The 19,966-nt window shown below is 43.5% G+C and overlaps 1 protein-coding gene across 1 annotated transcript in view; it reads right to left on the reverse strand.

The window, feature by feature from the left end:
* Nucleotides 1-629: 629 nt before the first annotated feature.
* The window catches only part of LRRC63 (leucine rich repeat containing 63), a 53,021-nt gene continuing 33,684 nt past the window's right edge, over nucleotides 630-19,966 (reverse strand). The window contains 3 exon segments of the mRNA XM_030565271.1: nucleotides 630-3,200; nucleotides 4,303-4,542; nucleotides 8,767-8,850. Of these exon segments, the coding sequence (XP_030421131.1) occupies nucleotides 3,017-3,200; nucleotides 4,303-4,542; nucleotides 8,767-8,850 (508 nt within the window). The 3' untranslated portion in view covers nucleotides 630-3,016.

The following is a 19,966-nucleotide window of genomic DNA, read 5'->3' on the forward strand; positions in this document are numbered from 1 at the left end:
ATGGGGCCATAGGGCAGGGCCACATGGGAATAGGGGGTGGCTGAGTGGTGATGCAGGGAAACATGGGGGTTGGAGTTGGCTGAGGGGGGGTGCAGAGTCATATGGGGAGAAGGGGAAGCTTAGTGGGGGGGCGCAAGGACACACGGGGATGGAGTGAGGAAGGGTGGCTGAGGTGGTGGTGCAGGGACACATGGGCACAGGAGCAGATGTGCCTGACTGAACGGGAGCAGTTAGGAGTTATCCAGGGTTTGCATGGGGGAGGCTCCCAACACCCTGATAATCCCTTCCCCGCCCCCCGAAAAAAAAACTTGTATACTTCTCTCACCCGCACCCAACGACCCTCCAGTTTCATTCCCAGGGTCCTTCCCAGCATTTACTTCCCTCTCTCTCAGCTCCTCCATTACCCCTGACTCCTCCAAGCCTTTGCACTGCTTCTGAGGGTGCTGGAAATATGTTTCTGTATAGTCGTTTAAATGAATTATTACTCAGAGTTCTGTATTAATATGCCTAGTAAGGAATCTATTTGTCAGAAAACATTTCCTGAATCTTTTTTGTTGTCTGTATTGTTACAGACTTGTCAACAGGTATTTTGATATAAATTATCAAAATAATTGAAAGTGGCATGATTATATTGTGTTTTTTTGACAAATAAAATATGCAGAATTTTGCAGACTATTTTGTACAGAATTTTTAGGTGCAGAAGTCCCCCAGGTGTACAGATCAGTTTAGTCTCACCCCTTTTGGGGTAACAAAGTCCAACAAATAAAAGTTCAAATATGCTGACAAAAAGATCTTCAGTCCTCAGAATCCTGTAGTCCTCACACCTTTCTTTCAGGGCTCTCCATCATCCTTGGCCCCTTCTCAGGGCTTCACACCACTTTACCAGTGGCTGGTAGGGAAACCCAGCCCTCCTACTCCATAGGACAGATTGGCAAAGTTCATGGCCCCAGACTTCTTGCTGTCACCTCCTTAGGGCATGTGTACACTTAAAATGCTGCCTTGGCCAACTTGCGCTGCTGTAACACTTTAAGTTGCTGTAAGCTGACAGTAGAAAACTCTCTTGTGGGTGTTAATCCACCTCCTTGAGAGGTGGTAGCTACATTGATGGGAGGGTTAGGTCGGTATAACTATGTCACTCAGGGTGATGTCGTTATACCAATATAGGTCTGTAGTGCAGACCAGACCTTAGACTTCTCCCTCCCATGCCTCACTCATGCCTTCTCCCCTGCAACCTCTCTACGTTATTCTTACTTTCAGGGCCCTCACCTGGAATCCCCCAACAAAATCCCAAACCTACAATTAAAATTTAACCCCACTTCTGCCTTCCTTGGGCTTGACCTTTCATCCCTCTTTCAGTTCCCTGCTATATTCCCTGACTGACTCCCAGGACTCCCTCGTTAGAAGACCAGATGCTGCTTTCTTTCAGGGCATATCTCTAGAACCAGCTCCACCCCAGTGGCTGATCCCTGTCTCTCCTGGCCACATACCAGCCTTCTCTACACCCAGGCAAGGATACCAGGGCTTACTCCTCAATTGTCCTGGTCTCTCTAATCCCACAGAGTGACCAAAGACTTACTTTTTCTCCCCGTGCAGTATTCTTCTATGGTAGGTTCCCTCTCTTTCTAATAACCACAACCCAGTTTGACTTCTTCTCTAATTATGTCTGGCTCACCCTCCAGTTGCAACCACGTGGGTTAAAATTGGTCTCTCAGGCCCACTTCATGGCCTATGTGGGATGAACACACCATTACAACATCAAACAAGCAAAATACTGAACTATCAGCATTTCTGTTGTGACTATACTTCCCTGAAACAGAGGAGATTTTGGGGAAAGACATCAGCCATAAAAGGTCTTTCGACAGATGCCACCAAAACCATCTGCTCCTATTGGCTGCTGCTCCTGCCGCTACTAGCTATTTTGAGGAGAGCAAGCCCATCAAATCAAAACTGGTGACTGAGGGTGAAGAAATTCAGACTTCCTACTTAGGAAATCTGACAATATTTTGAAATTTGCAGAGCAAATTTTTCTTCTGCCCTCAAGTTTAATTTTTTATTAAACATTTTCCACCAACCAATGTTTTGTATTTGACAATGTCACATTATATACAGCGTTATAAAAAACAGGCATAGCCCAAACATCCTTTAAATACAAATTACAGGGTTCCTTTGGCAATCTCCTATCTTGGGTTTTCACATTAACAAAATTAAGGACTATACAAACATATACATACATGTAATTGGCCAGACAATTGGAGTCTGTCTTGTGTTCAAATAAATGAGAATACTATCTAGCAAACTTCACTTTAGCGTTAATTTCCTTTATCAAAGCTATTTGTAATAAAATATGCACTGTGGCCAAGATTTCCAAAAGCAACTAGTGATTTTGGGTGCCAACTTGAGACAATTTAACAAAGTCTGATTTTCGGACTGAGTGCTCAGCACTTTCTGAAAAATCAGGCCTCCTTGAGGTATCTCCAGCTGACAAAAAATCATTAATTGTTTTTGAGAATCTTAGCCCACATACAGACTCTGCATCTGGATTACCAACAGTATATTGAGTCTGGGTTGCAGACATGTTCAAGAGGCACCTTTCTGTAATTGTGCCATTTAACAATTACTAATAGCCAAATTAGTGTCTTGTCTGTGGCAGATAGTGTAGCACTTTAAAGCATTTTTTATACCAGTGGGAAAAAAGCAGTTTTACTAGCATACTTTAATCATGTTCAAATCAAAACCAGGTTACGTCCACACTCCTCTGGGAACTATGGGTATGTCGACACAGCACACGAGAAGGCTAGTGAGTGATCCCAAACAAACCTAAACAGGCAAAGTCTCCTTTCCAAATAAAAATAGAACATTTAGGCCAGAAAGCAGTTTAAAGAGTATATGATAATTGCACAGAGAAAGTGATCCTAAACATTCCAGTATCACAAGCTATTTTCTTGTACAACATGACCTACAAGACCTCATATTTCTTAACTGCATTCTATCACCGGTTTCTATGGTGCAGTCCAGATCAATTTCCATAAAGCATTCGAGTCAAAGAGTCAGTCTGAGACATGAAGTTGCTGTAACAGGATGGTGAGCAGGCATTAAAGAGAAAAGGAAGTTTGCGGAATCTAAATATGTTCCTGCACGATCGAATGAGACGAAGTCCTTGACCATACAAGGGTCCTTTGCAGCAGTCACAGACACTACAGCTAAGACGGAGAGAAAAATGAGTCAGAAACATTGCATATGACTATACACACACAGTACAGTCCAGTTCACTTTCTGCATCCTCAACTAGAAATTAAGGGATCTAGCTGGCCTCACATTGATTCTGAGACTGATGGTTATGGAAAGTTCCTGCACTTCTTGAACTACATTGTGGTGTAAGCTGTGCTCTATTCCAAGGGGGTAATTACTCCAGCCCAAGGGGGTAGTTATACTTGTATGGCTCCAATGGAGAAGGAGGAGAAATGGAAGTCTGAGGCAGACAAGGTGAAAATAGAGAGATGCAGTGGATGGGTGGAGATAGTGCTGCCACTCCCAGAAATTGAGCTGGTATTTTTTTCAACTTAGATTGTTCTGAAGCTCACAGCTCTCTCTTGAACAGACTGGTTCAGTGCAGAACCTCCACGAGGCTGCAGCAAACATTTCTGGCTGGAATATACTATGGTGATAGGTGGCAGTACAGAACCCTAAGCTAGTTAAATGGATCAAAACAATTATTGGCACATAATGTTTGATTAAATGTACAGTTCCACGTACATCTCTACCTCGATATAACGCGACCTGATATAACATGAATTTGGATATAATATAAAGCAATGCTCCAGGGGGGCGAGGCTGTGGACTCAGGTGGATCAAAGCAAGTTTGATATAATGCCATTTCACCTATAACACGGTAAGATTTTTTGGCTCCCTAGGACAGCGTTATATGGAGTTAGAGGTGTATTATCAAAAATACACAGGTCTGGTATGCATTGAAATACATAGCTTAGTATACCTGCATGGGACTTGTTATATATTGACCAATAAGTAACAGCGATATTATTGATCAGCATTATTGTAGTTTAATGTGAAGATGTCAATAACTTCTCTTAGCTTAGTCTGTGGCTCACAGTGCATGGCATGCAGCTCCTACAGTGGAGATCTACAGAAGTGGTTTCATGATGGAGAAAGTATATACTACCAGGTCTAAAGCTGGCGTCCTTCTGACATTGCCAGAATAAGTGATTAGGGGCCATTGGTACATTTCTTGTGTAACCAAAACTCTCATGGAAGCCAGAGTGGCAGCTGGAGATTTCTGTCACTTACTTGTTTAATATTTCTTGAATATCCTTTGAGATCTCAGTATATCTTTGCCACATCTTGTTTCTGGAGAAGCAAAGGGCAGCCAGATCAGTAAGTCTCTGTGATTGGTTCTGGCTGTTTTCTTTCCATAAGAAGGGATGCATTAAATTATTCTCTGTATTAAGGAGTTTCAGGGGAAGTCTCAAAACCTCACAAGGCAAGGCACACAGCTGATTTCCTTCAACATTCAGATATTCCAGTGCCCTGTAATTTTAAAGACCACCAAATTATGTACACAATTCATCTCAGCTATAATTGTATACATATCCTACTTCCCACTTGCTGAGTTACTGCACCAAGATTGCACATGTATAGAAGGCTAAGTTTAAAAAAAAAATTTTTTAAGTGTTGATGCAATTATGTGCACAAAGAGAATTATTTTCTGAAGTACAATTACACAACTAATGCAACTGGAAATAAGGGATTGTGTGTGTATCCAACTGAATGCTTAGGACAGGTGTCCAAACACACACATAGGCCATCATCAGATTTCTCAAAAACTTAATGGTAAGTGTGTATGTTCTTAATTTCACACTCTTGCTTATTAACATGTAGTTATACTTCAATATCTGCCCTCCTTCTGCTCATATAAACAGCTGCCGATATACTCTCAAAATTTCTAACCAAAACCAGAGACAGATTGACCCTTTGTGGGAAAAAATTCCTTTTGCCTAGTGTCACAATTTAGGGCAACTGCACCTGTTTTTCCCCTCTACAGTCCAGCAAGGGCAACCATTCTCAAGTTACTGGCTCTCCCAGTCATTAGCTGTTCTGGGCAGAGACCCATAGGTCAGTCCCTTCTGACTGGAGTATCTTCAGGCTGCACAGTTCCCTGCCTTCACTGTGTTACTCCTAGCACAGACGAGTTGCCCAATGGCACCTGTGTGCTTTCTCTTTAGGGATGGTTAACAGGTGTAATTGTTGCACTTATAAGGTATCATACAGCACTTCCCATGCAAACCTACTTTATTCTTAAGGTACAAAGCATTACAGAAAAAACATATTAAAACAATAAAAGAATCTACATACGGGGTGGCTCTACGCACCAGCAAAGCAAGCAGGTGGTTGGGGCAGCCTATTTGCAGGGGCGGCAGCCCACAGGGATCCAGCCTGGGAGCTGAGAACCAACAGGAGGCCCTGGGAGCTGTAGTTCCTTGGTTAGCTCCCTGCCTATAGAGCCAGCCCTGGAGCAGGGAAAGAACTACACTTCCCAGCATTCCCTTGGCCGCTATCAACAGGAAACGGGGGGGAAGGGAGTATGGTAGTGGAAACCTCATGCTGCAGCTTGCTGTGAATGGAGAGCTCACTGCTAGAGCGGGGTGGCACTGTGAATAGGGAACAAGTGTGCCCAAGGAGTAGAAGGCTTTGGCCCAGATGTCCCCTTCAGAAGACATCCCCATACTGGATTAGGGATACTGGTGTGACCTCACCTTGCAACCGCCAAAGAAGGAATTGGGTGGACTAAATGGACAGTGCTCCTCTCTGTCTGAACCCTAGCAAGGGAGGTATGTGGATCCCACTAGAATTTAAAATGAAAAGTAAGGGAGGGGAGGCTCTGCTAGGGGACTTCGGCAGCTTTAGATACAGTATCAGGCACGTAGGAGGATTTCCACTTCTGAGCCACGGAAGCAGAAGTTGACTCTTCCTTTCCAGATTTAGCTAATATTCAGAAAGGGAATCTAGCACCTGCCTTCCAGATTTGAAAACCTCAAAATTCAGGAGTGCTCATGCTCAATTTGGGCAGCTGTTAATTCATTTCTCCCAAATTAAATATACTGATCCACTGTAATTTGCTGTTGAAAAAGTAGGATAAAATTGAGCAAGAAATGCTTCCCAGTGGTTTTTAGGACTGGAATTGCTATTTTCAACAGCCATTGCCTTTTTATTTATTTTTTTTAGTTTTATTTGTTAAAAGGAAGACAGTGATATTGCATTGGCAAATTCCCCATAGAAACAAAGAGCGGAACAAAAGAATAATAAAGGCACCTCAACTTTTTCTCATTTATGGAGGACAGTCTTATAATATGCATCCAGATATCCTCCAATCACACCAGCTGAAAATTGTTCCACTTACTATAGTTCTGTAACCATATGGGAATCAATCCTGTCTGTGTTCTGTGCACATCCAAAATTCCTGCTGAATGACCCACCCTAGGAGCAAGTTACCAGTGACCCAGGGCTGGGGCGGAAGGAGGGTGCAGGTGGAGGGGGCAGAGCCCAGGGCTGGGGCGGCAGGGGGTGTGTGGGTGGGAGGGGCACTGGTGGGGGGAGAAAGGGGAGCCCAGAGCTGGGACAGCATGGGATAATGGGGGGAAGAGCCCAGGGCTGGGGTGGCAGGGAGTGTGGCAGGGGGGAGAGCCAGGGCTGAGGCGGTAGGGGGAGTGTGGGTGGGGGGAGGCCCAGAGCTGGGGCAGCAAGGGATGCAGGTGCTGGGGGGGGAGAGCCCAGGGCTGAGGTAGAAGGGGAGTGTGGGGGAGAGCCCAGGGCTGGGGTGGGGGCAGCCAAAATTTTTTTGCTTGGGGTGGTAAAAAACCTAGAGCTGGCCCTGTCTACACACATGCTAATAAACTGACCAGTCCTCACCCCAGCCCTAACATGGGCTCTGGAAGGAGCAGTCCTTCGACACCCCATATTAAGGGTTGCCTTTTAGAAACAAATTCATCACAGCTTCAGCTCAGAACATGCCAACAATCATATGGGGCCTCAGTGGGTCTTGCCCTTCCAACCCTTCCCTAGAGCAGTGGCTCTCAACCAGGGGTACATATACCCCTGGGGGTGTGCAGTGGTATTCCAGGGGTACATCAACTCATCTTGATAGTTGCTTAGTTTTACAACAGGCTACATAAAAACACGACTGAAGTCAGGACAAACTGAATTTCATACAGACAGTGACTTGTTTATACTGCTCTATATACTATATGCTGAAAAGTAAATGCAATATTTATATTCCAATTGATTTATTTTATAATTATATGGTAAAAATGAGAAAGTAGCAATTTTTCAGTAATAGTGGGCTGTGACACTTTTGTATTTTTATGTCTGATTTTATAAGCAAGTAGTTTTTAAATGAGGTGAAATCTGGGGGTACACAAGACAAATCAAACTCCAGAAAGCGGTACTGTAGTCTGAAAAGGTTGAGAGCCACTGCCCTAAAGGATTGGGGCCCTTCCTGGAACACAGGTCCTGTCTGTTTGCTGGCTCAGAAAGAAGGCCATGAGCCAGTTTAAAACCAGGCTGTTTATCCAAAAACCCTTTCTTTGTCTGTTGGTCCCTGGAGAATCCACTTTGAACTGGTATATGTGAACCTCCCAGAGGGTGGCTTCAAAGGGTTTATAATGGAAGAAGTATATTAGCAGCCCCCTCCCCACTAGAGAAGGTACATACAATGCCACAATAACACATATACAATTGCTTCTAATACAATATACCCCAAAGGTGTTAACCTTAATTCTAAAAGGTAACTTAATTCCATATTTCAGAGTAGCAGCCGTGTTAGTCTGTATCTTCAAAAAGAACAGGAGTATTTGTGGCATCTTAGAGACTAACAAATTTTTTTGAGCATAAGCTTCCGTGGGCTACAGATGCATCTGAAGAAGTGGGCTGTAGCCCATGAAAGCTTACACTCAAATAAATTTGTTAGTCTCTAACGTGCCACAAACACTCCTGTTCTTAATTCCATATTTTTTTTTCAGAAAACCCTTTTCTGTCTGTCGCAAAGTTTCTAGTGTATCATTCCCATGAAGCCAAAGTATTGACCTCTCCTGCCTATCTCACACAAACACACTGAGGGTATGTCTACACTGCAAGTGAATGTGTAACTGTGGCATGGCAGACATAATTGTGCTAGCTTTAACCTAGCTAATGTGTAAATAATAGTAGTGAAGAAGTGGCAGCTATGGGCTAGCAATCAGCATACAAGGGATCCTGGGTATGTACTCCAAGTGCCCATGCTAAACCCCTGCACCCACATGGTCACTACAGTTGTTACCATGCTAGCTGGATTAAAGCTAGCGCAGGTATTCCTAGCTGCACTGCAATCACACTTGCACTTGCACTTCTGGGAATGACAATGTGGTTTACATGATATGGGGGCATACAGTTTACAGGGGTCATGCATGCAAATTAGGCAAGTGCACATGCATATAGGCACAATTAGCCAAATGATCATAATTTGTTGTGAATTTAACCTGATTTACAAGCATAATCATGATATTTAAGCAAATGGACATGCATTTCATTTTAAAAATCAGACCCTGTCCACAGGGCAGTGGGCCAGACTGTGATCTCTGTTATACTGGTGCAAATCCAGAGTAAATCCCATGGCACTCAGTAGTGTTACTCCAGATTTACTAATAACAATCAACTTCCTAATAGGTTCACAATATTTTACACATAGGTCTGGTTCCAGTGTATATTATATATCAATACCTGAGATTCCTGATTTCATGAGGGATAACGCTAATATCATTGAAGGAAACATCCAGATAACTAAGGTATGGTAATAAAAACAGCCTGAAAAAGAGAAAACACAGTATATTACAGAAGAACTAGTTAAATACATTGATCTAGGCTAATCGATATATTGTGTATATCTTATTTATATCTACCTATAAAATCTGTGATGGGGCAGCTGCTATCAGTGTTAACTGTTGAGAGTTTAAAAAAACTAATTTACTTCCCATGGTCAGACAGATGTCTGGAAGGGAACAAGTCCTTTCAAACCATGCATTTCTTAGGCTCATGGTGGTCAAAATGAGCAGAAAACAGAAAACATTTCCACTAAGATGTGGTGTCACCCCAAAATTGAAACAAGTCCATGCACAGAAGCTAATATGCTGACCAATATAAAGCAGTATTACAAATGAAATAGCTGCATTGTGAATTTATTCCAAACAGGATTGCTCCTCGCCTCCCTCCTTAGTGTGTGTGTGTTTGTGAGCCAAAATCCCCATCCAGAGAGAGAGAGAGAGAGAGAGAGGTTGTAGTACTAGCAGGTTAAGAGTCCCAAAGTGTATTCAACTCCTTCAACTCCTATACTTATTCTGCAAATTCTCAGAGGAGTCACTTGAGTGAAGCCAGCAAATGGTACACACTAGCTGCCAAGACAATCAGCCAACTGTACTGCCACTGCTGGCAAGAGGTTCAAAGAGCCACACAGAGACAGACCTGATAGGTGTATTAGGCTGAGGACTGTAGCATTGGGTTTTCCTGTGTAACCATGGCCGGTGTGCATTTGACAGGCCAATACAAGGAGTAGAATAAGCTCAAGCAGTGGCTCCATTAGAGACCGCTAGAAATTGTGAAAATATTATCTTCCAGTACTCTTTGTTACTAGCTGTGATGCTGGCAGACCAGCATGGTACCTATGATAACAATGCTACACATCACAGTTAATTGGATAAAGGATAATGTAACCATCACACGGCCCAAACGTGCACCATACAGCACCCCCTTATTCAACGCTTGGTATGGCTCATTGAAACAAAAACATTCTCCCCTTTGTGGGAAGAAATCAGTGATCGCCCTGTGGGTGTAAAAAAATGGACTACTCGACAGTGGGTATGCCCCACCTTGCGAATTTTAGAGGAGCATTGCTCCATGCAAATCAAAAATTTAGCAACATGCTACTGGGATGAATTAGTTAATAGCACCACCAAAGTACACTATGATGGGAAAAATTATTTTGTATGATTGGACTGGAAAAAATTGTGTGGCAGGAAAGTATCCTCAAAGGCCACCTGTTACAACAATGTATGTGCAATGTGACAATATTGTGAACTCCCACCATGACTTACTATTTTCTGGTTCATAAAAATAAGGATGTTAACCTAGTAGATACCAATAATGCCCTGAGCTTTAATTTTTCTTTGGGGGCTAATTGGACCACCTCATACCAATAGCTAGCAAGGAATAAGCAGATTAGTCAATTAACTGCAGCAACCCAGACAAAAGTATTAACACGAAGTCTGGCTATTTTGCACCAGCTAACTGAAATTCTGAAAGTATCCACACAAGCTCAACAAATGATGGTGCACCATTGGTATGGCATTTTTAGAGGCTGGTCCCCCTCATGGACATCAGTTTTAAATATTATGATTCATCTCAGAATTGTTTTCTTTGTACAAATGGAATAATGTTTGTCCTAATGTGCTTTATGTGCTGTTGGATGAAAAGAATGTACCTCAATTAAAACCACAAGCCAAATTGCTTTGCAATTCATTGCCTTAAAGCAATTACATGAGATGTGACCCATTTAATATATTGATATTAAAGGGTCAAAAGGGGGACAATGTAGGCCAAAAGCCTAATGGGGAAAAATTGTCTATGTAAATTGTACTCCATTTTGCTTATTTGCTTCGTACTCCATTTTGCTAGCTTTGAATTAGTAAGGAAGAAATTGTTCTGAGTTTATTCTTTGCTGATTATGTCAATGATTGTTCTTAGAAGGATAGAAGTTTTATGGCTATAATTCTTGCCTTTGAAATCATTACTGTTTTGTGTGCGAGTGAAGAAGGTATGGCATACTGATTAACAGAAAAGAGACGGGAGGCACCAGTATTGATGGGCTGGATGGTTGAAAGGAGAGTGAAGGAGTTGAGATGGCACCAACTTTATATCAGGATCACCCTGATGGCAGATTGACGACCCTAAAGCAAAGGCATATACCCCAGGACAAGCTAAGGAGTTCAGCCAGAGGGACGAGATAAACAGCTGCAGATCCTCTCGGTAACAACTCAAAATAATGCTGATTAAGAGCAACTTTGACTACCTCGTGATTAACAGCTCCGGTGTGCCACAGCAAGGTCCATAGACTTGCATGGGAACTTATTATTATAAAAGAAGGGTGTATTGCCATGGGACTTTGGGTTTGTTCTGCATCAACATCGGAGCTTCAGATGTGTTTGACAGAGACCCAGCTCCCCTCCCTCATGTGCAGTTTCAGCTGGCCTCTAGAACTGACCGAGCAAACCAAAGGACTGGTAACTATAAGATCCAGCTGCAGAACCTTGTGTGTGTGTAAGCATATGCTGATTTTGATGTTTAAACTGTACTCTCAGTAAACACGGTGTATTGCCTTATCCCCTTGAAAAAGATTCCGTGTGCTTCTTATAATCATAGAATATCAGGGTTGGAAGGGACCTCAGGAGGTCATCAAGCCCAGTCCCCTGCTCAAAGCAGGACCAATCCCCAGATAGATTTTGACCCCAGATCCCTACATGGCCCCTCAAGGATTGAGCTCATAACCCTGGGTTTAGTAGGCCAATGCTCAAACCACTGAGCTACCCCTCACTTACAACCTCTGTAGACCATGGTATAAAGTTATATTGAGTGTTTCCATTGTAAACATCTGGTATTGTGTAACTCAGGGCAGGTCTACACTGCATTGGCGTAGCTGCACCGATGCAGCTACGCTGATGTAGCACTTAAATGAAGACTCTCCTACACTAATGGAAGACAGCTCTCCTGTTGGCGTAGTTAATACATCTCCACACTAAGCCCTCTGGCTGACACAGGGCTCTCTACACAGGGGTTAAGATCAATATAGTGTGTCACTCAGGGGTGTGGATTTTTCACATTCCTGAGTGATGCAGTTATATGGACGTAGGTCTGTAGTGTAGAACTGGCCTCAAACAGGAAAAGAAGTATTAATTAATGTAAAGTGCTAGTCCTTCAGACAAGAGAGCCTCTGAAACCAAATGAGCCCTTGTAAGACATCAAAAGGACAAAGACTGTTGATTGCCCACCCCACTCCCATGAAGAGGCATCAGGAGCCGACACTTGTTCTATCAGTGTGGGCTCTGGGGAGAAGGGGATAAAAATCCCTGACAAGGACAAACTGGATCTTTATGCATCTGGAGTCTAAGAGGCAAGGATTCCTAAACATAAGCAAGCGATTCCTGTGCTGCTTGGCATGGGTCAGACCTAGAGCACACATAGAGCTGCTTTTTATAGAAGCGTATATTACCTTTTTAAATTCAAGACTGTAACTCATTTGTGTCTGTATGTTTCTTGTTTTAACTTTTTAAAGAACTTTTTAAAAAGTTAATAAAACTTTGTTTTATTACACGATTGGCTATTGCCTTTGATTTGAGATTGGAGTACAACTGATCTGGGGTAAGAGACTGGTCCTTTGAGACTGGCAGTAATTTGAATATTGTTGTGAATTTTGGTGTAAAATGATCATCTGTCACATAGTCCAGCTTGCCTGCGTGGCAGATAGACTGGAATGCCCAAGGCAACCGTCTTTGACTCCATGGTAAGACTGTTATAGTGCTTTAGGAGTTCACACTTGGTTGGTGAAATGTAATTATAGAACAACAAGTTTGGGGCGTCTGCCCTGCTTTTTAACAGTCTGCCCTGAGATTGTCTCTTTTGGTCAGAAGCCACTCCAGCCAGTGCGACACGAATACTAAAATAGCACTGAAGCCTCAATCGAGGTCAGGCACTGTGCAACTTCACAGTAAGAGCTACAGCTTACAAATGAGATATGAAAGATAAAAGGTGGACGAAATGGGGTACATACAATTAAAAAGTAAAGCGATCAGGGGAAGGTTGGGAAAGCCATGATCTGAAGTTTGTTTTATTGACTATCTTATGAGGGAACGGCCCAAGAATGGTGGAGTGGATGAGTTGAGGGAAGTATGGGTGAAGGAACAAGAATAAAAGTACTGAGGTGGGAGGCAGGAAAAGAAAGTTAGGAGTACAGAGGGTTGGAATTATACGATGAGCCTTCCTTACACAGAAGATCCATGGCTTTTTACACATCTGTACATGGCATAAATATAACAATGCATCCTGCCAATTTCAGTGTATGCACACCACTACTTTGCATCCAGTAAATATATTAAAATTTTCTAGCTCCTTGTTAGGCAATTAGGTTGCTTGGTTTCACTTCTACAGGAGTTCTTCCCATATTGTAATGAGTCATTTGTTTGGCAAGTTATCAAATGTTCTTTCCTTTCCCAGCCACCTATAAGCTGTGTTTTAGGGAACTTAATGTTAAGTGATTCACAAGGCAATCATTTCAGGAGTAGAGAAGAGCATTATTATTGTTGATCAGTGGAAATTATTTGTCTGTCTGTCTTTCACTTTCAGTGCACTGTCTTCTCAATTAAACCCAATAAATAAATTTGCCAGAAGAGTAGTAGTTGAGTTACAGAATTCCTTATGATATATCCAGAATTAACATGGACAATACCAAAGAAGGAAGATCTACAGATCACTTAAGGAGGTAGTGCCAAGAGAAAAGAGGTTATATGTAGATATATAATAAAATTTCACCTGGTTGTGACCTGGTCTACACTAAAAAGTTAGGTCAACCTTACCTTGCATCGACCTAGTTGCACATATGTCTACACTTAAATTTGTCTCCGCCTGAATGTAAGTGCCCCATTACAGAAATGCAGTAACACCACTTCCCCAAGCAGTGGTGAGCCAGGGTAATGTACTAGGGTTGACGAACCACAAGTGTTGACACTGCATTACTTATGTTAACCCTATCAGTCCTCCTGCAGCAGTCCCATAATGCCTGACACTGACCACTCTGGTGAACTCTATTTCCCAAGGGTCTGGAGACTTGAAGGCCTTATGCCCCTCTAAAGTCCTGTGAGTTTTTGAAATACCTTTTCATGATTGTCCAGCTTGGTAAGCATACCTACCAGCTCATCATTGTTGTATGCAACTGCCTAGCTGACCATGCCAGCTCTACGTCCAGAGATGCTCTGCCTTGAAGTAGACCAGAGGTATTGGATCTCCTGGGCCTGTGGGGAGAAGAGGCTATGCAGGTGCAGCTACAGACTAACCATAAATGTGGACACCTATGAGCAGATTGCACCGTGGATACAGAAGTGGTATGGCAGGGATCAGCAGCAGTGCTGCTTGAAAGCAGAGTATATCAGGAATACCGTAAGGCCAGGGAGGCCAACAGTTGATCCAGTGCCAAGCCTCAGACTTCCCGCTTTTACAAAGACCTGCATGCCATACTTGGTGGACACCTCATCACCCGCAGACAACCTTGGATACCTTTGAGGAGCCCGTCACAGGTCCCTGGCATGAACAGCGTGAGTGAGGAGGAGGAGTAAAAGGAGAAGGGTGGGAGATATGCAGCTGTGGGCATGCAGCTATGCCACAATCCAGAGCCTGTTTGAGATTTGATTGCAGACCAGTGAGTCCTGGCAGTTAAGCAGGGTAAGCCCAATGCAGGGGAAGGAACCTTGGATAAGTGTGTAAATGTATTTCCCATTACGGTGATGTACTAATGAAGCCCTCAACTTAACAGGACACAGCTATCGACGTTTCATTAAATTTACTCATACTACAAAGAGAAGTAGAGTTGTTTATGTGCTTTTCATTTCCCTGTACAGTTAGGCAGGGTGGACCATGTGAAGCAGTTTGTGTATGTACACAGGTGTCCCTTGAATCCTCCAGAGAGATCGTGATGAAACTTTCATGGAGGTACTCTGCACTCCCCTCCTGAAGATTTCTAGCAGGGCAGCCTTATTTCTTCCTCTGAGGTAGGATGTTTTCCCATGCCAGTCGTGATTTCTGCAATGGTGCTTGCCCTTGTTAACAGGCCAGCAACATATGGGTCTGAGCAGCTTTGGGAAGTCAGCAGCAGCTGTGCTCTCTGTGCCATTGTTACTCTCAGGAGTAAGAGATCTGCTAAAATCACTATCACCTGTGGACAATGGTGCCATTGTTCAGTGCCATTGCCATATACTCATGGTTTTATACAACTGAACAATTCCTGGCTTATTTCCCTCACCCGTGGTGGGCCATGCTCACCATGTTTGGTGCTGTGAGTGGTGCCATGCACAAGCACTCCGAAGCAGAAGTGTCAATATTCATGTCTGCTTATAACATTCTAGGGGAGCGAGGGAAGGGAGTTCTGAATCTTAACGTCCACTTTCTTTTGTGACTATACTGACACTAGTATCTCTGTGTGTTTTATCTGTAGCTGCTGCCATTGTGGCTTTGAGGGGGTTCCCCCTCCACACTGATGGAATGGCTGTGTCAGATAAGGAGGAGAAGAACAAGGACTCAGGATAACATGTTTAGTGAGATTCTGCAAGCCAGGGCTGCATTAGACTGTGAGCAAAGTGCCTGGAGGGTGAATATTGCAGACAGTATGGAGAAGGAAAGAGCAGACAGGAGAAAGGCCCAAGAGTCACAACAGGAAAAGGAGAGGGAGATGCATCAGGATATAATGGGGCTTCTCCAGCAGCAAACACAGATGCTGCAAACTCTTGTGGACCTAGTGGATCAACAATCCCAGCTTATTTCCTTTTGCAGTGTCTGGAGAACTCCATTAGAGCACCTCCCTATATCTCTTTCCCCCAGCATTCCACATGGTCTTGGTGGCTGCATCCCTACCCTATCACTCCAGCCTGGGAGCCATAAACAACCACAGTTTCACATGCACTAACCTATGAAAGCCCCAGTTGCTGTATGTGTAGCTAAAATGAACATGAACATCTTTTGCCCTGTTAAGTTCTGTTCTATTAATTGAGTAAGTTTTTAATGTATTTGCTTTTATTTGCACAGATTTTTCTTTGTATTGGTTTTGTTACTCAAATTCTATTATTTGGAGAAAAATTCATCTTTATTAGTTCAGAACATATGCTTCAGAATCTCTAGCAGTACTGAAAGCAATCACGTACTGGTTTCTGTACAGTGTGATACAAAACTCATAGAATCAGTGGCAAACAGTGTAATAATCATAAATATATAGCAAGCACCACACACTTCCTAACAGACCCCCACACTGCAAAGCCAGGCAGAGCACAGCACATCACGGTGCATGACTATGGCTGACTGTTAAAATGCTCTTTCAAAGCCACCCTGAGCCATATAGCTCCATGCTGAACTCTTGTAATCACCCTTGTGTCTGACTGTTCAAATGCAGCAGACAGCTGCTCTACCTCTGCCCTCCACTCCAATGGCAACTTTCCCACCTTTGCTTCACAGATATTATGCAGGACACAGCAGGCAGCAGTAACCGCTAGGATATTTTTTTCACTGAAATCCAATCTTGTGAGTAAGCACTGCCAGAATCCATTCAATCTATCAAACATATTCAGCTGTCATTTTGCACTTGCTGCGTCGGTAGCTGAATCTTTCCTTGGTGCTGCTGAGGTGGCCGGTATATGGTTTCATGTCCAGAGGAGCAAGGCATAGGCTGGGTCCCCCAGGATCACTATTGGCGTTTCAATATTGCTAATGGTAATCAGCTGGTGCTAAAAGAAAGTCCCTACTTGTAGCTTTATGAACAATCCTATGTTTTTAAAGCTATGAGAATCATGCTCTTTCCTGATCAGCCAACACTGATGTTGGTGAAACGTCCCCAGTAATCCACCAATACTTGCATAACCAGAAAAAAGTAGTCCTTTCAACTGAGTGGCAAGGTGGTCTGGTGCCAAAATAGGGATACATGTGCTGTCTATTGCCCCAGCGCAGCTCAGGAACCTCGTTGCTGTAAATCCATGCACTACGTCCTGCACATTGCTGAGAGTCACAGTCCTGCATAGCAGGAGGTAATTAATGGCCCTGCACACTTGCATGACAATTGCCCCAACAGTCAATTTTCTAACTCCCAAATGATTACCTACTGATTGGTAGCAATCTGATGTTTGAGACTGCCACATGCTTCTTCCCTCTCAGTGCAGCACTCGTTCTGGTGTCCCTGCACTGGAGGGCTGGAGCAAGCTCAGCACACAGATCCAGAAACGTGACTTGGCACAGCTGAAAGTTCTGCAGCCACTGCTCATCATCAGCCTGAATTCCGATGCAATCCCATCAGTCAGTGGTGGTTTCTCAGGCCCAGAAGCAGTGCTCCACCATCTGCAACTGCTCCATGAATGTCACCAAAACAGTTGAACTGATTCTTGCTATATCCCACAGCAATCTGTCCTCCATAACATTGTGATGTTCCCTGCTGATTCTGTTCTTCTTGCGGCTCTGCAAATACTGGAGGATTGGCATGCGTTCTGTGATTGCAACACTTACAACAATAGTGCAGAGCTGCGCAGGTTCCATGCTTCCGTCAGAGATGGTGGACAATGAGGAGGGCTGTGCAGATTCCTGGGATTTTTTAAAAAGCTGTGAAAATGATGGGCTACGCGTGACATTATGGGGTGGAGAAAGTTGCACACTGGAAAGTTGACCCCTTGCTACCTGTTACCCCTCATGACTCATTTTTTCCTCACCATGCATTGCCATAACTTCCCAAAAGACAGTGCATAGAATGGTGGCAGGTTGCACCCTGGGATACCTCGCACTGTGCATTGACACACTATGCTTACAAGGTTGTTTATTTCCTACAGAAATCATTTCCTTTCTCTGGGCCTCCCTCTAGGACACATCTCTCTATGCTCACTACAGTGGGATCCAGCCTTTGTTCAGCTGCAAAGGGCTTGCAGCTAACAGCTGGAACAGTTCTGTCAGTGACAGGCACTCCACCCCCCTCCCTTCCTGATGAGGTGCTGCCTTCAACTGCAGTGCAAGAGACAGTCTCAACTCCACCCACACCTGGAAGCATGCTGCTCCATTTTGCTGCAGAGGAATCAAAGAGACTTTCTCCCTTTCCTTCAGCAATTCCTGGGACTTTATCCTTTTCCTCTGGGGTCCCAGCATAATTTTCCTTCTTGCGGAGCTACATGGAAAAAATCATCCCCAATAAGCATGACAATGGAGATATTTTAAGTCTTAACTGATGCTCACAGTCTCTCTCTTTTTCTGCTACTTGCAGTCTGTACAGCTCTAACTTTGCAACTGCTTCACTCTTATCCATTTTTATGCCTTTCTGCTCCTATTTCCCTTTCCCCAAATAAGCAAACAGAAAATAACAAAAGTGTAACTTTTTTTTACTGTATTCAGCCAACCCACCTAAAATCTCAGCACCAGTGTATGAAGTGCAAATCTCACTCAGAACAACAAGCTGTGCACTTCAGTCTGCTCGCTGCACCTCTGTGACATGTCCCCGGGGTACAACCTAGACTGTGAGACCACTGAGTCCCATTAAATTCTGCAGCTTGGGCTGTTTCTCGCTATGCTAGTGACAAGCAATAAACCTCTCCAGATGCTATGATCACTCACCCATCAATATGCAGCGAGCTCATACAGCCTGCTGAGTTGTATAAATGCTTTCTAAGCCACTCTTGAACTGTATAAAGAGACAGCAGCAATTGTCCCCAGCCCCAAGCCTTGCACTCCAGTAATGTGCCATCTTACACTGCTCAAGACTCCCTAGAGACAGTGCAAGCTCATTAATTAGTTCGCCACTTCGTCAAAGGAAGTGAACATGCACCAATCTTTGTAATCTAAGCAGATTCCCCAAGCACTTCAACCCAAAACACACTGTTTTAGATAAAATATAAAAGAGATTTATTAACTACAGAAGGCTAGATTTTGAGTGATTATAAGGGGTAGGCATAAAGATCAAAGTTGGTTATATAAGAAATATAGATAAAATTGCAGCCTAAATTCTACAGACTAAGCAAGATTTGAATCAAGTAGTTTCTTGCCCCTCTAGACGTTCCAGCCGTTTACAGTTCTTATTACACAGGCTGAATTTCCTTCTTAGCCTGGGACCAATCTCCACAGTTCAAAGTCTTTGTCTTTCAAATTTCTTGTTGCCTTCAGAGTAGGTCGGGGAGGAGAGAGGCCAAGTGGTGATGTCATCAACCCTTATATATACTTTCTCTCCAGGTGCTAGAAAGATTCTTGCTGTGGAGTTAGGTGCACCCCATAGTGTATGTGCCCTCTGAGGAGTCTCCGGGAGGGCCACTTGAGAGGGTAGATCCTCCTTAATGGGCCATCAATGCCTGTCTGGTCACTGTTAGTTGCTCCTTTGTTGTCACTGAAGGGCTCGCTGTGGGCGTTTCCCACTTACCACATATTTCAGTAAGAAGCATATAGCAATATTTCATAACTTCACATACAATGAGAGAACATACAATTCAACAGGATATTAATGTTCAGTAGATCAAGACTTTTTAACTGATCCCTCACAAGCCATGCATTGTACAAAACATTATAATCATATCACAGTGGTGAATACGGGGATTCCAGGGTGCTATTTTGAGGTACAGAGTGCCACACCCTTCATTTGCCACTTGCACAAATCCATACAAATCTCCAGGCACAAACCTCCTAGGCACAAATTAACACAACTATCCAAACAACACAACCAACACACAATAACCCCAAAACACATACCCCCTCAGCACAGTACACCCTCTCATTCACTGACCACACAACTCCCCCTGCTCAACACATCCCACATGCAAATCAACACAGTCACCCACAAGGCAATACAATCAGCACACACAATAACCCCAAACATCACTTTGAAGCCTAGAATGTCTGTTCAGTCAGTGTGAGTGATGGAAACGGCTACAAGCAGGGCTGAGAGCTCTTTAGGTTTGGAATACCAATGGTTCAATCACCACTGGGATTCTGTCCGTTATTATCCAACTTTAAGATTTCCATCATTTTCAGTGCTTTTACAAATGACTTACAAATTACACCCATGCAATAGAGTGGGCTTTCGGCTACTAGTATATACCAACCTTAGCTCACTTTTAGTAAACAGACTTTCAATTTAAACCATTAGATGGAAGGATGATCC

Source organism: Gopherus evgoodei, chromosome 1 (genome assembly GCF_007399415.2).
Source record: "Gopherus evgoodei ecotype Sinaloan lineage chromosome 1, rGopEvg1_v1.p, whole genome shotgun sequence".
NCBI lineage: Eukaryota > Metazoa > Chordata > Testudines > Testudinidae > Gopherus > Gopherus evgoodei.